The sequence below is a fragment of the Echinococcus granulosus genome (assembly GCF_000524195.1).
Source record: "Echinococcus granulosus chromosome Unknown EG_S00054, whole genome shotgun sequence".
In the NCBI taxonomy this organism is placed as follows: Eukaryota; Metazoa; Platyhelminthes; class Cestoda; order Cyclophyllidea; family Taeniidae; genus Echinococcus; species Echinococcus granulosus.
This window is the reverse complement of record NW_020170434.1, coordinates 62,587-83,636: the sequence shown is the minus strand read 5'-3', so window position 1 is coordinate 83,636 and position 21,050 is coordinate 62,587. Positions and strand designations below refer to the sequence as shown.

The 21,050-nt window shown below is 40.9% G+C and overlaps 3 protein-coding genes across 3 annotated transcripts in view; 2 read left to right on the top strand and 1 right to left on the bottom strand. All coding sequences in view use genetic code 11, as the record gives it.

Annotated features, from left to right (window-relative positions):
- The window catches only part of EGR_06261 (hypothetical protein), a gene marked incomplete at both ends in the record, with an annotated part of 10,768 nt that extends 4,184 nt beyond the window's left edge, over window positions 1-6,584 (top strand). Inside the window, 5 exons of the mRNA XM_024495510.1 lie at window positions 482-528; window positions 895-1,134; window positions 4,565-4,724; window positions 5,673-5,870; window positions 6,460-6,584. Coding sequence (XP_024350033.1) covers window positions 482-528; window positions 895-1,134; window positions 4,565-4,724; window positions 5,673-5,870; window positions 6,460-6,584 — 770 coding nt within the window. The remainder of the gene's footprint in view (window positions 1-481; window positions 529-894; window positions 1,135-4,564; window positions 4,725-5,672; window positions 5,871-6,459) is intronic.
- A 2,877-nt stretch (window positions 6,585-9,461) lies between these two features.
- Window positions 9,462-11,226, top strand: EGR_06260 (hypothetical protein; the record flags this gene model as incomplete). The annotated part of the gene is made up of 6 exons (XM_024495509.1): window positions 9,462-9,670; window positions 9,746-10,025; window positions 10,076-10,459; window positions 10,642-10,725; window positions 10,813-11,017; window positions 11,141-11,226. 6 exons carry the CDS (start codon window positions 9,462-9,464, stop codon window positions 11,224-11,226), a joined length of 1,248 nt encoding a protein of 415 aa, XP_024350032.1.
- Window positions 11,227-16,750: 5,524 nt separating this feature from the next.
- Window positions 16,751-19,911, bottom strand: EGR_06259 (hypothetical protein; the record flags this gene model as incomplete). Its single annotated transcript, XM_024495508.1, has 5 exons — window positions 16,751-17,072; window positions 17,119-17,160; window positions 17,874-18,022; window positions 19,007-19,056; window positions 19,755-19,911. The coding sequence occupies 5 exons, from the start codon at window positions 19,909-19,911 to the stop codon at window positions 16,751-16,753; spliced, it is 720 nt and encodes a 239-aa protein (XP_024350031.1).
- Window positions 19,912-21,050: the final 1,139 nt, after the last annotated feature.

Sequence of the window (21,050 nt, the reverse complement as noted above, 5' to 3'; positions counted from 1 at the left end):
GTGGTGGTTGGTGGGTGGAAGTTAACTGTTGAGGTTGGCGTGTGGAAGTGGTGGAAGACTGTCGAAAAGTAAAATGGCTTTCCTGCTTCCCAAAATTTGGCCTTTTCTCTTAGTATATGTAACTTTAGAAGTCTCGCTCTTACTTGAACACTCCAACCGCCTTTGTCCAAGATTTCTGGCTGGCTTACAAAACGAGTAAAAATACAAATTCCTAAAGGATTTGATTTAAATTGAGTTGAATACCTTTTTCCATAATTTGGGGCAAGTATGTTTCAATGTTTGGTAAAGTCAATGTACTTGTCACCTCCCACAGCTCATACGCGATAATTTTTTCAACATTTTTTAAAATGAGGAAAGCAAGGTGACATTAAGACTGCAATGTTTTAAAAATCACACAATTTGTTATGAGACTGTCCTGACAAACATAAATAGATACTTACACTTGTCAATCAAGCATTCTTAAACTTTTGCACTTCCAAAGGAAATCAGTTGCAAAATTTCTTTTTATTAGCAGTAAAAGATAAACCTGTGAGGCCTTTTAAGACATTGTGCTAGGTGTACTTTGGATTCACCCGTTCTGAATGGATGGACAAAATATTTGTCTTACCGACAGCACAAACTATTTGCCCTTCGATGGCACTATGTTACTAAATTCCAGTCCCGTCTCCCTTAAAACGTTCCATTCCATTCTGCCCTGGTATGCTTTGTCAAAGATTCTTAAAAAAACGGTAGAGAACGGAGTCCTACAACCGGCTTTTGCCAAACACTTCGAATCACTTTGATTCTCAAGCCTTCTAAATAAAATTATAAAATGGTGTGTTTCCAATGCCTTGCATAGAGGAGGGCTCGGCCATGCTATAAAAATTATCCGATTTTATTCTGTATGCTTTATAGGCCTTTGCTAACGTCATCCACCTCAAATGGACCAAAGAAGCAACTTACAGGTTTTTTTGGCCCCATTCACCAATTTTGCAGGTTATGCCTGAGAATGTTATTTTTTGGGAATTAGTTGGTGCTCACAACTTTAAGTCCTTCCCACATTCAACTTCCCTTAGGGAAGTTGGCGTCCAGAACGAATTATTGGAGAAAAATTATCATTTACTTTTCCATAAGAAAGAAATTTACCGACCATTTGTTTCTCCGATGGAGGAATTCTTGTTAAAAATCCCTCCCTCCTAGCAAATCTCGTCTTTTTTAAGAAAAAAATGTCACTAATGGTGGACTGAAGGCTTAAATGAAATAAGTAGTGCATTTTCGCAAGATGGAGAAAGCCTTGTTCTAAGGTATAGGTGCTGGGAATGGATCAACCAGATAGATGGGTTTAAAAACGTCCTTCTCTTTTCACGCACAAACGGAAAACTAGCGCACTGTTTCTCACAATACCTGACGCAAAAGGTATTTACGCTCAGGTAAATCCAAACACGAGCACAGCCGCGTCTCACGAAGCAGCCTTTGGACACATGGCGATTCATACTATCTTCCTGGTCCTGACTGCGTCTGACATTTATGGTCTCAAGGTGGAGGTTTCAAAGTTAACATGGATGTGTGCCAGTGCACTGACTGACACTGCAAATGTGGTGTAACTGAGATTGCAGCTTCCTTGGGAGTCTCCAGCTGCAAAAAGTAGGTCTATTATCCATGTCTTAGCAAACCAGTCCAGTGCTCGACATCCAGCATCATTTGTTTGGTCGACAGGTGTCCTGAATGCGACCTTGTAGTGTCTGGGACACTTTGCTCCTTCACGAACAATCTGCACCCTTCAGACGAGGGCAATTTCCACTAGCTTAACCGCCTGCGACTGCGACTTATGAAGCATTGTTAAGGGAGAGTAACAGATGAAAATGACCTCGGAACTAAGAGCAAACTTGCCAATGTCTGCAGTTATTGACACATTTTTACTTAGAGGTTACGTTTTATTGACCCTCTCGGGGCCCCCCGTCACAATTATGTAGCACACTTTCCTTATCAGTTTGTGACATCTGTTTGCATCAAAGGGGAACTGTGGAATGTCCTCGGTTTGAGAACAAATGCACCACTTCCTTACGTTTCAAGTAGCAACTGGATTATCACAAACTGTTGGCTGTTGCTATCCCCTTAGAAGAGTGGAGGGTTTTTGGTGGCAGCGGCCAATTTTCCCTTTAAGACTTTGGAGGTGATCCTGTTAAGGTAGTTAAAATTGACATGATAAATAACAGTTGAGAAGCATCCACAGTTAATTTAAACGCCTCATCGAGGGTATTAAGGCAGCTAATGTCGGATATCTATGTGAAAAATTCACAAATGCACATGCCTACCTTCCTTTTGCAAGTATTTTGATCGCGTAAGATAAAGTTAGTCAGTACACAGTGATTAGCGGTTTATTTTTAACTGGGGTGGGATTGAACGCCTTAAAAGATAAACCGTGGCGTTAGTTAAGCTGCCCTCCTTTTACAAAATGGGTATGCCTAAAAACCGATAAAAAAGGCCAAAAAATTTGGAGATTGCAAGTAATAACTCGGCCAAAGCGGAATTCGAGTTGCATCACTGTCGGTGTAGTGAGATTTAAAAGGACACCGGCCGACATCTGGTTGAGAAATTTGATCCACATGTGGCGTTACTTTTAAGGCGCCCAAGGATTCCACACTTGAGTGACAAATGTGCCATTCCCGAATAAATAGCAAATCCACAATTTGTTCATTTGGAAGCAGCTCAGGCCCTCTTCATTCACCTTTCATAAATGGTTACTCTTTGTTGGTCTAACCAGTGGTACCAAAGATTCTGCTTGTCAAATGTTGATCAGTAAGAATACAAATTCTGCTATTGTTTACGAACCATCTCCATCAATCCGTGCCTAGCCGCAGCATGCAGCGCGGTGGCCTTGAGGTCATCCAGAATGGCAGGTGACCACTGCCCCCTCGCAGGAGTCAGTAGTACTCGCACCGCTTCCAAATTACCTATCGACGCGGCATGGTGGATGAAGGCTTGGAGGTCCCTCACTGTGGATTGTGCTGAGAATTGTACTTGTAGCAGACTTTTCAGGCAGCTGTGTGCAGATTGACGGATCGTGGCAGTTCCTGTGCTTTGAGATGAGCTGGCGATGCAATAGTGAATGATCTCAGACCTGAAAGTGGAAAAGTAGATTTTGAATTTATATACACATAACTGGAGAATCTGAGTTTGGACTAATTAGTCACTGAAAGAAGTAAGAGCGAGTTTCTTGTGGCTTTAGACCTATCTAGCATCAAACGCTCATCCTTTAAATGCTTCCTCTGCGGTTAGGTAGAGCAAAACACAGGTTTGACCCAAATTACGGATGTACCGTGGAACAGATGATGGAACACGTGGAATAAATAGTGTTTCCGCGTGGGAGGATCTGAAGCCGGCGTCATTTAATTGAATATTCGAGTTTATGTTTAAAACCCACCATTTTAATCGGCTGGATGATAAACCACATTAGGCTAATCTCTGTTCTTGTTTAGCTATTGCAATGAAACATACGGACACACACACACTCACGGGAATCTCTCTTAATGTGTCCACTCTGCAAGACAAATGCTCCGCGCTGGCAGTTTTTTTTGAACACAGTGCCTACTACAAGTTGGCCATTTTTGTTCTCAGCAAAGATCTTGCAAATACACGTTCATCCTTCCCGTGCCACTTTAAAAGGATGTTCACGGTGGACCGTGAAGCTTAAAGTTAAAAGGGAATTTTTTTATGAATCAGTCCGGATCCAGTTTCTAAACTTAACGAGAATGCACATACACTTTCGTTGTACATGTTACAGAGCACTGAAAGGGACTGCTAAATCGAATAAAGGAAGGGTTACTTTGAAAGCTCGTAGAACGCTGCAAAACCTTATAATATAAAAGATGCGGATCAAAGTGGGACTACTTTTAAAGAATTTTAGTGATATAATGAATTGATTCATTCATAAGGGTCGGTCTCCTTACCACAACCGGTCGAGAAGCCCTAAGAATCGTAATTTGAAGGCCGCTACACAAACTCAACTGCCAAACTTGGTGAAGGAAGACGACGTGCTTTGGGAGATGTGTCGTCGTGGAGGCAAACAATAAGCTGCTCGCAGAGGAGTCATGTTAAACCTCATCCCTTTCATTTTTCTTTCCTGAATCGCCTCGTGACGTATGTTTTAATGGGAATAAAGGTACGCTGGCGCTGTTACTAGTCTGCTGTGTTGGCTGGCAGCGCTGCATACAGGTGAGGCCCGATTACCTTATCTGACCGTAGCCCTCACGAGCATGTAAACAGTTTGTGTTAACTATTAGCACAAAATTGTCTATCGCAAGTTGATTGGTGCATTTAAAAAATAAAACGAATGTGATCTTTTCCACAATTTTATGGTTTCGAACCTTTAGGGGTGTCATGATTAGCCTTCCTCTGTAAATCCATTAACAAGTGGCAGTCGTTCTATCGCTGTCACCACTTAAGTATCGCAAGAAATGGTTTCAGCCTCTCTACACTGATGCTGTGGAACTCTCTTCAGATTTGCCTACGCCAATACCCATAGCCGTCATAGAAGCTCATGGCACACGAGCTTCCAGACTTGCATACTTCATTTGGACATTAGGAGTTCCTCGAACCAACACATCATGGATTACTAGTGCCACAATGGTCAGAAAATGGGCACATGGATTTGCAAAAGTTCAAAACAGAAGATTCAAAGAAGAATAGCAACTATTTTACGGCTAAACTTCTCTTTGTCCAAAAATATCAAATAATCTTGGCTCGTAAAACGCCATGTTTTAGCTTCTTGTCAGTTAGGCGCGGCTCAGACAGACGATTGGGTGGCATCAAAATACTGTTGAGGTGTATTTAAGGATCCTTATGAAGGCGGCTCCATAACTTTTGCTCTGGACGTTGGTTTCATAGCTTATCTTCATTTTATAACATCACCCGCCTAAAGGTTTGGCTTTCTGCTTAATCTGCATAGCTCATTTCACAAGTACCATGTGATGTGTAGACCCCTCAAAATTTGGAATTCGTCCGGCTGAAATCGGAAATTATCTTATGCTCTTGTGCCTACTCCTTAGGTGATTTCATTTTTTACGGATGCTGGTGAAACGAATGATGTGGAAGGATAATCACAGGGACTCCTTGAAACGACTCTCGAAACAAGGCGCAGCTATGTGACATACCGATGTTTGCTCCTCCGATGGACTTTTGACTCCTGCGCCTCGACCTGAAGGGTGACAGCACATTTTTTTACTCATGCAGCCGATGCTGCTCAACTTCTAGCCCTTCTGCACGTTTACAATGAATCTACTTCCTCACACTTGCTTTATGATTTGCTCTGGAAGTGATGGGGTAACTGCGGCATAATCTTCCAAAGACGACGCATCCATTACCAATGAAATCTGTTTGATGCATTCATTGATAGCTGTTCTTCAATCAAAGTTTTATAAACTGGTCATTTTTTACTAAAATTAATGAACTATAGAATGCCTTAGAAACAGTGTAGTGACCTCGAGCAGTTTTTATTGAAAGCGGCGCTTAAGATTTTTATCAAATAACTTGCACAAATGCCGAAAATATTTGAAGGAGTAGTCTGAACAGGCTACTGCGTCCTGTAGGCCGAGTTCTGCCTCATATCATGTATGTCAGTTATTGTTATTGCTAATGCAGAAGTATATTCACTCAAATAACTGGCCAGCCTTAAATAATCTATTTTTTTGCAGAAAAGATTGTGTCCAATGGATTTGAAACTACAAGGTTATTAAACAAGTCTAAAATTAACGATTGCAACCTCTTCTTTCCAAAATGTACAATTCATATTCTTCTGCGTAGTTTTGTTGGTGACATTAAAAGAAATCCACACTTATTTGTTCTACAAGTCAGGCATAATCGTGAGATACTCGAAAAGAACTTTTCTGGAGGTAATGTCAGCTGATAAAGCAATTGTAAAGCTCCTGACTTGTAAATGTGCCCTTTTAGTATGCCACTTCAATAAAGCCCATTTTGACCCCCAAGTGGTCAATTTCCAAAGCGTCAAACCATTGTCAGCAAAAATAGTGCTGATGACCCTTGTAGAAATCATAAACGTTAACTTTTTGAAAATGTTACATCTTTTTTGGGCGAAAGTCAAACATTAGGCTTTTCAGTAGCTCTACCATTCTTCAAGAAGCATTCAACTCCGTAATTTATTGCCATATGAATTTGTCGAGATTGCGCGACGGATTCGTGTCACTGATATGGTTTTTGTTGCAGCTTATTAATTTGACCCCGCTTAAATGTGTAAATTTGATGTATTAAAGCTATCCCGCCGACTCAGAGTCGTCATTAATAATGCAAATGTATTTTCAGAGACATGTCCCTTAAAATAAGTTTTGCGAATGTCGTTTTAGCGATCACTTCACCTCTTACGTGACCAAGTAATGCGAATGAGTTACTTTTTGAGCCAAATTCAAGGGTTTTCACACCCACAATTTTCGGGCAATGGTTGCAGTTAATTAATCCATTTATCAGATATCTACATTACATTTACAGTATTGCCCAGTGTTAAATGCCCCATTTACTATGTCACCTTAAAATTACAAAAAATGAAGAATAGTTACCTAATCATTAGTCATGAATCTGGTGGTGACACTTAAAACACTTCCGAAAGGGCAAAGTAAACGCCGTTCAGTAACTACAAACACATGGGTTTGCACACGTGATGAAACAAGTAGACGGAAATAAAATAACTGTCCTATTTATTATCAGACTGACTAGTAGCCTGAAATATTTGATGACAACTGGTGGTTAGCAGACAAGGTTTTCATCCGTAGTTTAATTACAGATTAATTAATGCAACATAAAGTTGAATGAGTCCATTCATAATGCTAAAGAAATGTTTAGTTTTTGAGTCCTAGTAGAGAATTAAAGAACTAATTGTAAAATACAAAAAACAAAATTTTTATCTTTTCAATTTGAATTGGGAACGCTAGAAGTCGTATGTCATAGAGCCCTGACTTAGAGCATTTAATTGATCATACGCAAACCAGTCGGCCAACCCTAAAATTCAGAAGGACTCATCCGCCAACTAAGCAAATAAGTTTCTTTAAAGCCAGTACGATGCTTAATAATTAGGACGTACCACTGAGAATAAGAACAAAGAGATGATACCTCCGAGAGTGAATCTACAAAAAGCAAAATGACAAAAAAGAAATTGATTCTTTGCCGTATACGTTTCTTTAATTTTTTTATGCCTTTTCATATTCATTATTGTCTAATTACGTCTATACGCATTTGTTCAGGCATTCTTACGATGTAACGAAAATAAGGTTTTAGATATCGCAACAAGTGAAAAAATAACAGGACACTTTAAACCAATGAATACTCTAAAACCGCTTTAGAATTACAAAATGAGCAACGGCTATGCATACAAAGAGAACTTCATGCTTTAGGTTTTTGATAAGATGGGAAAGCTCCAAACATTCAGACTAATGTTCAGGTAAAAGTTTAAGTTAAATTACCTTTTCCAGCATATTTCGAAATGCGTTTCAAAGCCTTAGCAAATCTGTTCTGAGTAATCAAATGGTAAATATCGTCAGAATCACGCATTACAAGAAAAACAGTTAGCTAGCCGCTTCATATTAACACCATTAGTTGCGACACCCACTTTGATTGACGCAAACAAGGGAAGGTAAAAGAGGGTTTAAATTAATAATTTTTCTTAAAGTCCAAATAGCTTCGAAATAGGCAAAGAAGCATGCCAAAAATCCAAAAAAAGACGCAGCTACATAGATCAAGGAGTAACGCGTATATTGCGATGTCGGGCCGACCAGCGTTAACACTTTGAAATAAATAACGTAAACAAGTATGTTTCAATAATATATCTTATTTTCAAGTTTTAACCTTTTACAAAACACTTCGCATGTTAGGCTAATTGAATTAAAAAGGTAACTTTCACCTACTAGTAAGCTTCTACATACCAATCTAGTCGATTGAATATTAATTATAGAGTGTACTACAATAGTGATCTATCCCCCGGTATTGGCAAGGCACTACTTTTGTGCTCTGAATTAGCCCTCTTGCACCTCGCTGGGTTGCCTGGCCTTTCGGGCTATGCCAATAGCCCAGACACCTTCTCTGCGCTAAATATATATTCTGATCGAGAATGGTGTCATTTTTTGTCTTCTGGAAAGTCTCAGGACGCTGCAGTAGCTTAAGAATTTGTACCGATTATTTCAGTAGATATCCGTGGCGGATATCTACCTGTAAGCGGCAATGACATCAGCCCAAATATGCCACCAAAGCTCTAAGGCTAAAGAAATTTCGCCTCTAAACATGCAACTTAAAGAAATGTCAACTTTTCAAACTACTTTTTTGAGTGCTTTCTTACTTTTCATCCCCTCTGTTACCTATCACAACACTTCCATCAAAAACCAACCCGACGGTTGTGTTAGATATTATGTTGTACTCTCTTTTACAAGCTATTACTTACTGTAGTTGTTTAAGCTACTAAATACTTTGACGAAAACATTACAGCTGCGCTAGCACCACAATTGGGACCAAATTCACAATCTTCCAAGTTGCAATATCTAGGTTCGTTAGTGAAACATCTGCTTAAATTGCTTGCCTTACTCTTTTTCACCAGAGGCTTAAGACCTCGCCATTGTGCTTCCGCTACATAGTATGACCTTTGAAACAAGCCACTAGTCACTTCCTCTTCGGAGTGCTAAAGACAGATTCAATCATTAGCTACGTCTGCCCTCTTATGGAGCGTTTAAGGCAAGTATTCAGGCACTGAGTATTGAGTTTGGTAGCCTTTGGTCTTTTTATGATCTTCGTGAGATCATAACTGTGGACGCAAATATGTAAGGACTGAACAGATGCAATAATTGGGCGTCAAGGGAAGCAGTTGGGACTGTATACCATGACACTAAGATAATAGGTTAGACTTTAGGAGCCGATAAGCGCACAAGGAGGTTTTAGAAGAAAAAAACTTACACTATGAGGTTTAAAAAAGCTTGATAAACTGTATTTGTGCTGATCTATCGAGGTGGATTAGAAAATAAAATAAATATATTTTAGCCCACCGATGCAAAATATATTTTGCAAGTGTTTTTATTAATAAAAAATAAACAAATTGCATAAATATGGGAAAATATGATGAGACCTTTAAATGTAACTAGATTTAACAGCTGTCTTTCGCGCCCATCAGTACGAACACCAGTCGTGCGAGCAATTAACGCTTTAGTCTTTATAAGTCGGAGCCAATGCCATTAAAAGGCCTTTGACTGCAGGAATTCTATTTTAATACAGGAATTTTCTCAATCAATACGCTACTAGCTCCTAGTCAAATCATTATTTGGCATATCTTTCAGTTTTATGGAACACAGCAGCCGGAATTAAACAAGATGAATTTTATGAGTTGACATCCGATATTTTGTTGTTAAAACATATTATATTTGTTGCCATTTGTAAAAGTGTCCTCGTTATCCTTATCGCTGCCCTGCTGGTGGAGCGCATTCCAGTAGCTTAAAATGGGACCCGAAGATCTGGTTCTTGATCCCTTCGTCAGCAGAGATAGAATTCCTCGAACTCCACCGTCCGCCCCGGCAAAGTCGTCGCTTTTGAGCACGGTATATTCTGATGACGCTGTGCTCCCAAGTAGTTCGCAAACATCTATGTTCCAGACAGATCAAAATCGCCCAAGATATTTTATCAAGCTTACGGACTCTCCTAGATCTCGGTAAGCGTTATTTGAATCACGAGGTACTATGATTAATTTGAATTTCATGAGGCCGAGTTTTTAATGTTCTTATAGAAGTCAGGGCTCTTTACAGCGTCCGTCGAGCTTGGATGTCAAGTCCAGCAAAAGCGAGAGAAATGCAAGCAACAATGCCTCCCCAAATTTGATTCAGGTGGTAAACCGTGATAATGAGTCTCCGGTTCCCGTGGATTTCAATACTCCGGAGATGGTCGCTGCTAAGGAGACTGCTCGTAGAGGTCGTATTCGTGGCAAGAAATCAAACGCTAGCACTCCTTCACTGATAGAAAAGTCCTCCTGTTCTCCGTCAAAAACTGCATCTTTACCATTACTCAAGGTCTGGAATTATTTATGATTGTGTATTCGATTAACCCTTTTTTCGCGTAGATTGACGAGATAATAGGCACTCCAAGAAGTCGTGATGGGAGAAAGAGTCAGCTTGAGACCACCTCGATTACAGTCGGACGTGGGGAGGTACCAAATGCAACTGTTCCTTCTGGGACTCCACACACTTCGGTTTTCAGACGTCTGCGGCGCAGCAAGCGTTTGCAAAAATCTACCCAACCTTCCCCACCGCTTAGTTCCAGGCACGATCTCCAAAGGGCCACTTTGTCCCTCAACAGCTCTGCTCCACGTCACCGCTGCCGTCGTCATCAGGGCAACAGAGAAGACGACACGTCCCCTCCTTCTGCCTCTAGCACTGCCATCACTACTACGACCAGAGGGAAGAGGCGAGGCAGATGTCCTGAGTCAGTCATTCCTCCTCCAAGGGTAAGAGTCATCTTTCGCCAGTGAATAAATCAAATTTCTTTTTGTGTATTTCGATCGATTCGATGCATTGTTTGCGATGCTACTAGCTCGAATTTAATGGTAGTATTCAAATTCGCTCTCGCAATGACTTCCTACCAAGCCCTGGTGGCTGTGTCGCCTGAAAGCCGCGTTAATCATTTTAGGTTGTTGAGTGTTTTACGCTTATTTTCTTTTTCTGTTCGTCATCAGCTGACGGAAACCTCGAGCGTCATTCCTGGTTGCCTCGGGTAGGTCCTCGGCATTGTATTGGTGGGTGGGGTGATTATGCTCAGCAATGAATAAATGTTTGCTTTCGGTTGCCTTTGTATTTGTAGCTCTTCCGGCTGTCGTCGCTCACAACGCAACGTGGCACGCGTGAACTATGCCGGTCTCTAAGTCTTCCTAGGTCCCTTGCTCCCATTTCCCTAATTTTTCAACTTCTTCACACTCCTCCCACGCTACAGCTGACGTCGATAATCAACTTCGACTGGACTATTACTGGTGCTGGCGCTCCCGAAATCCTCCAAACTCTCCCTCTGTGTAGATGTATTGTAGTTCCTCGTACCGAGAATTCATTTTGCACAAATGAGCAAGTTGCACTTTTCTTCTCCTTGTTCTTTAATCAGAATCTATTTCAAATGCTAATTCCCTCACCCCATCTAGGGTTAACCCGTGCTCTGACGATGCGAGATCCCGAGGTAGGGCGTCTCGTTACAACAAAGTGCGAGTTTGCAACTATGCGCCCTTGATTGCAAGTTACTTTAATTGTACAGGAATATAAAGTCAGCAAATTTGTAATTCATTTCGAAGCGGAGGGCGTGTCTGGTCGTGCGTCTTCCCCGTGTGCCTCAACTTGGAAACAAGCTCGCCTGATCGGAGGTGTCTTGCGATGTTATGAAGCATTGCTGTGCTACAAATGTGTGGGATGGTGGACGTTGATGTGTGCAGTTGCTTCAAGTGTTGATTTCGAGGCGGGGGTGGGTCGTATGCGTGTAGTGTTTTCTAGGTGGGATGGTTGGAGTGGTGTCGCCAGATCGTGCTCATTGAAGATTGGATATGGGGCTGTTGCGAACTGTTTGATCGAAAGGGGAGAGCAACGCTTCATTGAGTAGGATTTGAGGAAGTTCGCCAGAAAGTCTATTGGGTCGGGTGGACTTTTAATGACAAGTTGGGTCAAACCCTCGCGAAGTGCATCACCCAGAGTAGCGACAAGGAATGCCTGGTCATTGGATGGAGTTTCTTGATACATTAGTGAGAGATGTGGATTTGTCAACAAGCATAAATGACCTACAAAATCGAATGTATTGCTATAATGTGTAATCAGCAATGTATTGAGAAAAAGACCAACCACCAAGGATATTCTGGTAGATCTTCATGACAAGTAAGTAAATAAAGTCGAATTCATCAGTCTTCAATGCACTGAGATACGCACTATTTGGCTTATTAGGTCACTTTTCACTCACCCTGTCTGTAACCGACTTTGCTCACGAATCGCCCATTTAAAATACCGCGACAATATCGGGTACCATGCAAATAACTCTTCGACTGACCTAAACGCAGTAGAAGTTTAACTTGAACTCTGCTTAAAAAAATAGTTCCAGATCCTAAAGTACTTACTTGCAATGTCATTGTATGTAAAAAGGAGCTATATTTCGACCAAATTCGAATCTTATCAATGACATTACGCAAATAATTACTGTTGATTATTAAGTGATTAAATAAAGATAATTATTTTGAATTGGGTGCATAAAAAGAATCAGCACTAGCAAACAAACAATAATAGCAGAGATTATTATGCAAGTAAAACTAAGACACGGAATGTCAGATTGGCGAAAATCACACTTTCTCTTGCACTTTAGATATACAAATGAGGTACTTCAATGGCTGGGATGTCAGGTGATTCACCCATTAGTATCAAATGCGTGAGAAATGTGGTTGGACTACAAATTGACATGAAAGGCATTACTTTACCTCTTATCCTATTGGCAAGGTAAAATGAAACACTACACACGTTCACTGCAGGCATACACATTGCTTCCTTCAAGCAGAGGGCACCTTCCACCAAGTACGGTTGCGGTAATAGGGTTCAACCGAGTTAAGCCACACCATGAACCCCTTTAATGAACCACAGCCCATCCGAAGTAATTACTAACAACCAATCAGATTCGGTGATGTAGCACTTCATTCTCACGAAGATGTCGCTTTCTCATGCCAAGTGGCAATCCCCAGACCTCTGACATGACAGTCATTCATGTTGACGACAGCGTTTGTGGCGCCACTTCCATCGGTCTCGATTGGAAGTAATTTATTGCTGTGCGATTCTTTCCAGGCTCCTCTCTAGTGACCATACATGGTGGTGCACTTGCACATAATCCATCTGTCGACAAAGGTTGCAAGACGAAGGCGTTTTGTTCGATTGTCTAGAAGGCGACTGCGCATACTCCATTATCACATTGATGGTGAGCTGCGCCACTGGTCTCGAAAATGAGTTCTAGGCTTGATTCATGCACCCATCTCTTGCCCCAAGTAGGTATTCACGAATGTCTATAGCACTTGTGATTCAAGCTACTTTATTTATATAGCCACAGTCAGCCGATCTTTGGTGCTCAGCAGTTTAGGGCAATGAATGTGATGCCTTTCACTCTAAGTGATATTCCCTATCAAGAGTTTACACTTCTCATACACCAAGTCTTGAGAAACCTGCCACTTTGGCACAAGAAACACACACCCTATTGTTAGGTAAAGCGCTTTAGAAGGGTTGGTAATTTGCACATCTTATTTGCTGAGGTGCACAAGCGTGGTGCAACCAGCTTTGACCTGCAAGTCACGCCCTTTGGGTGCAGCACGGGGAAATGTGAAGTGTGCTCATTGGCGAAGACTCGACCCTTCTCCATCTAAATACCACCCAACAGTCAGTCTCACCGACAACCCCAACGAAAACCTTCCACTTCTGCATCAAGGGACAACTCCGCTTCGTTGACATGCAGACGCATCACTTCAGTGGTATACTGCTTCTGCTGGCACTCATGCCCATCTCCATTCTGGCTTCTTGTGAGTCTAACAAGCTCTCTTCCTGATGCAAACTTCACAGGCGTTTCCGTCGATTCAGTCATTGATTTAATCATACAGGATTTTGTCAGCTACCTGACAAAATATGGCGCCAAATATCATGTACAATCACTTGGCAGTCTTGCCCGCTCTTGCCCCTTTACTTTCATTAGGACCGTGCCGAGTGGAGGAGCAAATTACAAGCTCGGCATTTGCTTCAATGTGACTGAGTTGACGACGACTCCTCCCATTAAAGTAAGTCCTCTGCGTGTTATGTACACATCACCAAAATTACCTCTCTTCCCTCCCTTACACCCTTACTCCCCATACCCTAATCCCAGTTGAGAGCATTGTGCCACAAATCCATGCAGTCGCACATTTGAATGCGCACTTCAGGGGAGATTCGTCACCTAAACAACTCAAGCATTAGTTTTCCCTCAAAGGTAACAAACATGCCTCCCTCCTCCGTGTACACTGCGCCTCAAGGTATTGTGCGCTATGGAATCTTGCAATTTGTCACACTAACCAGCAACTTTTATGTTTTAGACCGTAAAGAAAGTGCGATTGGGGAAAGTGAAGTTGGAAGCAACCTTGTACGTGAAAACGACCGTGCCTCGTGCAGTCAAATTGGAATTGTCAGAACCGGTGTTCACTGATGTATACGTCTACGTGTTTGGTATTCCCATATCAGCTACAGCTTTTAAAAGTAGGATTATAAGCGAAATGCAAGACACGATTGAAAACCAACTGCAAGCCCTCATCGCTACGTCTGTCTAAAGCATCCCACATGCAATCCATCACCCAATCTCGCCTCCATTTCCATTCACCCCATCCGTCTCCTTCCAATTCCACCCATCTCCATTCCAATAGCTGTGCAGTGGTGAGTGTGCAGCATTGTGCCACTGTACCCGCACCCCATTCATGCCTCTTAATCAAACACATTTCACCCACTGCTGTGGTGTATCATGCATTAGTGGAAGTCGAGTGATTGCATGAAATAAAGCGCCATTCTCATTCACTACGCAGTTTACTGAGTTAACAGAGCCTTTGTCTAGCAAGAACTTCACCTCAAATGTGGCAGAGTAAACAAAACTTCACACATTAACACAGCATTTGGATACACCATTCAGGTCTCAGTGAGTAAGTTTGTGCACGTGGAGATGACATTCTGCTCTTGCAATACCAAGCAATAGTACGTGGCAAGTTGGTGGGAGGAATCATCAGCATGCAATTTTGTCAAGAGGAGGTTGGGAAGAAAGGCAGCTAATCCCAAATTAACAAATAGAAAGTGCAATGGCTTTCCTTACATCGTGGTATAATGCAATGCCTCTGCTGTTAAGGGAGATAGGGGGCAGTCCACCCAAATGTCCTAACACAATACACACATTCTGCCCGAGTGTCATGTCCTCTCACTCCGGCAGCAAAGACCTGGGCGACAAATTCACACTTCACACATTTATTTGTGTGCGTATTTTCCACTTATAGACTCATTACCTGAACCCATTTGTAATGCCTTGCTATCTGACCCACACTGAATCGCTACTTTAAATTATTTGATCAACCAATGAAGAATATAGCTGTGAAGCCATTGAAATAAGAAGAATTTAAAGGAAGTATAAGAGATGTGTCATTTTTAGAAAATAAGGTCCTTGCAAATGAGTACGTTGACATGCAGAGGAGGAAGTGAGTGATAAATAAACGGTGGATGTATGAAGATGAAGATACGGGAGTTTGGGGTTTGCGAAAATAGATAGACATGGAGATGGGCAGGAAGGCGTGAGAAGACATGATATTCAGCTGTGTACTTATTGCAGCACCATCCACCTTAGGGGAGATCGGGAACATGAGCTGTTAAAATGAAAAAAAAACCAAAACATATGTTGAAACAAAACAGAATCCCAACCACCCAACGGATCAAAAAAGCAGAACAAAATGTACAATCAAACAAAAGCATCGTGATAGCTGCTGCGAAACAGAAAGTGCCACCAACATTTAAATTGACGTCAACAAATGCCACCGAAGAATTACTGAAGTACGAAAAAATATTGTGGTCACAAAAACTATATGAAATGCCAATAACTTTTATAAAACCTGAATTTTAGAAGCATCGGCCAAAAAAAGTGAGAAAATCAAAAAGTTGACGCCACATCCCCTCGAAAACGTTCAACGAACACCAGCACCTAAACACACACGAATTGACAACAAAATCAACGAAGGAATCAACAGTCACGCACTTAAAGTATTTAAACGAGGCAAATTCAAATCAGACAAACCACTTAATAAAAGCAACAGATAATTACCAAAACTACCTTTCCAAGTGAGTAGTAAAAAGGAAAAAAACATGAATTTTCCATGATTCGTAACCAAAAAATTGTACAAATCTAGGCGCATCGCATTATAATGAGGTTATAAAAATTTCACACAAATCAACACACGAAGCCTCAAACCTACAAACCAGATCACACACCCAACAAACCATTGATTGCACCAAGCCGCTTATGATCTAAAGCCAACATCCAACCAACGTAACCTTTCATTCTCATAACCATGAGGTAACACCTACACTCGTCTCTGAATGTTCTGAAAACATACAGTTCAACTGACTTAATCTTCTTTACCAAGAGAAAGTCAAACCAAATTGACGCAAAACCATTAGCAACAGCTTCTCAATTTCCCCTATAAACTCAAAATACATGATCTCTAAGTGCCTTAACAATAAAAGGGAAACACACTACCAGTATAGGAACTAATATTACCAAAATTTAGCAAACATTAACCCCTGAACAGAAAAAAGCCGCACTCATAAGACCTACCTAACTGCAGATTGACAACAACAACAACAACCTCTTTAGCAAATCAGACCCAAAACATGCATCACAACGCACAACACAAAAGACAAAGAAAACAATAAACACAACAAAATAATCTCACCGTGAAACTTGCATTACTGAGGTAAGAACTCAGCTCTTGACTTTTAGCTATATAAATCTAAATATTAGCTGAACATTCAATTCACCGTCTACTATATCGACGTAACCTGCTACGCAGCCCCGTTAATCAAACTTCCCTACCGGGCGGAAGGTCCCCAAAACCCATATTCTACCACTAAGCTAAGATTTGAAAGGACTATGATGGTAACAATTAGCCACTTCCTAAAGCTAACGGCATCACGATTTACATAATCTACGCAGACCACTTAAATAACCACAACAAAAGGACCCAAAATTATAACACATAAACAGATTTCATGTAAATTTTCACAAAATAATCATAACGCACACAACGCAGAATACCTAGAAAGTCCATCATAACTAGCACCAAAATGTCTACTGTAAATAAATAAACGAGTAAATCACAAGCAAAATTGCCAATGAAAAAGCCTAATAAGGCAATACAGCTACTCCTCCTAAAGATACAATTAAACTTTTTTATCAACTTTAACAAATCAGCAAGCAATCGAAGTAGACCCACAATACCGACCCCAAAAGGCCCATTCCGAGACTGTGAACAACCCAAAACCCTGCACACACCTGGAACATAAGAAGCACTAATAAAGAAACTCACAAGCAGCCCCACAACATCAGGCATCATACCAAACACAATCATCCAAAGCAGCATGATCAACACAATCACCCCTGACAGGCCAAATCACCAACAGGAGGATGATCACCCATCTTCAGGAAGCAAACACAATACCTTTCATACAATAAAATGCTCAAGTCTAGTGAAGCTCACATGAGTTCTCGCGTGTGTAAAACTATAATTTCTCATGCACCGCACTGCACTCCTACTTAAACCAACACTGCAACACACTAGCTTTAAAACACTCACCAGCCAACTTGAACAAAAGATACCGTTCAGAAAAACCACACAATGCCCACACCATGAAAAACCCAGACATGTAATCTGCAACACACTATGGGATGGCACAACACCAGCTACAACCTGAATCATCATGGACATAGAGAGTCCAACCTTCTACTTCAGTAATATTCTAGAGCTTACCCAATTGGTAAATGCATCGAAGTACACCGAAATAACCCAACCTTCATTAATTAATACAATGTGAACCAGTGTTCAACGGAATCACAATCTATCAGTTTTAATAAACCTATTGGTAATATAAACACACAGAAACAAGAGTATAATGCACAAAATGCCAACATCAAGTTAAGACGGCACAGCGGTAAACACTAAACCTCTCTCTACTAAGCCAAAACAACGTTATCAAAGCAGACACACGTAAAATGAAAACCGATGGTACAAAATCCACTTAAAATCAAAAAATTACTCTCAAAAATATTCTATACAACTTCTTCTATCTCAAAAAATCTGCAACACCGCAAACCTCAAAACCAAAACTATTGTTACAACCAAAAAGAGGGTACAACACTTCCAACCGAACAAATGATGAAACCCCATCATAGTGATTCGCAAACCCAATAATAGGAAACACCCAACAAAAGGTATCCCCAAATAAGTAGATAAATTACTAGACTACCAACAATCAGAAAATAGAAAACAAGTCAAAAACTGCAAAATATAACAGCCGCACTCGAAGCAAACAATCAGAAGGCTGACTGGTGATGAATTCCACCGCATAAACTACCATAAACAAAAACTATTATAGACGATAATACATAAAACAGCACCAAAACATACAACTACTCTTTAACAAAAATGAAATAACCACAGACATCCTTACAACAACTGAAACTAGATGCTCTCTTGGAAAAAGAAGCATAATTACTTACGCTAGTAACATCATTACCATGTGAAACGATTGCTTTTGTTTAACCAATACCAACACGCAGAGGCAGTAATGCTATTAATAATAAACTTATATGGGGTCCCTACCCCATTCATACGTACGTGGGTTGTTTCAGCTACGGGCTCCTACATAACCATGAAATCTGCTTTCCACTGTTTTACTGGCATCGCGGAGTATAATGTTCATCCAGAAGTCGGTTGTGGGGATTTTCCATCTATGCTTAGACAGTGCGTCCTCTGGCACCAGCATCGACATTTCTAACTTCACCTCAGTCCGCCCACCTCTCCTGACTTGCATGGAAATATCCAACTTCGTTCTCCCGATTCACACCTTCCTCAAGAACTGAATTATGCTTAACGGTGAGTGCTTCTAACAAAGTGTCAGACAATCTAACAAAAGAACCTCAGCATGGATTCAGCAAGTCATATTTCTCTGCCCTTACTAATCGGGATGTGTGGAAATATGTCTGTTAGTTTCTCACCTAGGGAGCAGCTTCCCTCATCAAAACATCGAGACAAAGTAGATAGAGCGGCTTCCGCACTGCCGTCAATTCAAAGCAGGCTAAAAAAAGGTACAAAACTGGGAGGTGTCATTATCAGCCCTATAATGATGGCGCAAGTGCCGAGGGTGTAAACCAACACGCCATTGACCAAGTTCTCGCAAATCCACTCTCCACAATGCACCATCTTTCAAGTGAAGTTCTGTACTACCTTTTGTTTATGCAACACTTCAGTTTGCATCCGTCTTTTGCTTTGATGTCCTAAAAGTCATATAAGTGAAAAGATACCGAAATATTTACTTAATTTTATTAGGCAACATTTTGTTTGTAGCAAATGTTTTGATGCCTTAGCTACCATAAACTGTAGCAATCGCTGACAATAAGGGAAGCAGTGAACGTCAGTGCTGCTCTCTGCTACATCTGGCCATTTTACCTCAACCAACGCAACAACCTGCATTCCTTGAAAAATGCTGCGTAGCACTACTGCTTTCCCTCGAATTCCGTACAAAGTTCATTGCATCAGAGGAAAACACCATGGTTCGAAAAAGTTAATTTGGAAATTGCCTAATCACTTTGAATGTTTCCACGTCTTCTTGTGCCTGCTCAACAGTAGCCATCACTTCTGCTCTTCTCACACACCACCCACACGTGTCGTGCTCAAACATGCCTTCTCGCCATTTATTTACTGCAAGCATTCTCAGCTCAAGCTCTGCATCTCTTGACAATTCACCTCAACTATTTAAAGTAGAGGAACATTTACTCTTTGGTTGCATCCATTAGACCATCAGGCCGACACGATGAAAAACAGGAGGCAGAGGCGTGGCAGAGTGACCTTCGGGTTGTGGGAAGAGCGATTGCCTTCCAAACACAAGCACACTTTGCCTTCATCGAAGCACCACATGTGGTTTGGAAGGCACCTTGCACATCAAACTCAACTTCGACATGTAATTGCACATTACTTAAATCACTGAAGTGACATCTCCATGTTGACTTTAACTGAATGCAAAATACCTCACCAGCATCTTTCCCCACCTCATCCTCTACCCTCAAAGAGGCAAATGTGGTGATTTTGTGATTTGAAATGCAGTGGTTTTGATACTTATCTGTCGCCTCCATTAGGTGGTTTGTCTGATTTTCATTTGCCTTGTTTAAATGCTTTAAGTGCGTGACTGTTGATTGCTTCGTTGGTTTTGTTGTCAATTAGTATGTGTTTAGGTGCTGGTGTTGGCTGAACGCTTTATCCTCCCATGTCTTCTTTATATTTATTAGGAGGTGTGGCATTAACTTCCTGATGTTTCCACTTTATTTTGCTGGTGTTTATAAAGCTTTTAGTTTGACAAAATTCATTTGCATTTCTTGCAAGGTTTTGTATGACTAAAATATTTCCCCTTAATTCACTAATTCTTCGGTCGTATTTGTTGGCGTCAATTTCATTGTTGGTGGCGCTTCCTGTTTTGGCAGCGGCTATCACGATACTTTTGTTCAATTGTACGTTTTGTTTTACTTTTTTGATCCATTGGGTGGTTGTGATCCTGTCTTGTTTCAACATATGTGCTGATTTTGTTGGTCATCCTGAGGTTTATGCTTCAATTTTGCCTGGTTCTGGTATGTGTGAGGGTTAGTGCTAATTTAGACGTTTTTGGATTGTATAATTTGTCGTTTGCTATGTTTTTAGTAGTGTTTAGGAAGCAGTGTATGACTCCAACAGATGTTTACGGTTCGGATGGATGTAAGGACGGCTGTTTTTAGTTACTGATATAGAAGTGTCGGCATGTGTGGTAAATATAATTTTGCATGTTACTTGAATTGTTGTGGCGCATTTTTGTTATGTTATGTCGTAAGGTTCTTATTCTGGTAAAACTAAAGTGTTTATTGGAGTGTTAGTGTATTATTTTCAATGTAGAGTGTAATTTTTGTTTTTTTTTTCGTGCATTATTTCAGTTTGTGCTGTTTGCCACTTCGCTTCGTGAAATTACGTGGACCACTGCGGCGGTGAGTTAGATGCAAATTACACGTACGCTCACAGAGTAGTTGGGGTTGGGGTGCAGTGGTCCACGTAACTCCACCAAACGCACAATTATTTGCACTACACGTAGTGCAGATGCAGCCATTTCCAATGTCGCATTGCGTAGAGCTGCGGTAAAATTAATCAACTGCTCTACCTACTAATAAGTAAAAGCATAGTGCAATTCTTACAAACGTGCAAATTGAAGATGTGTGGAGTGGGCTAAATGCCATTGCTATTTTGCATACAC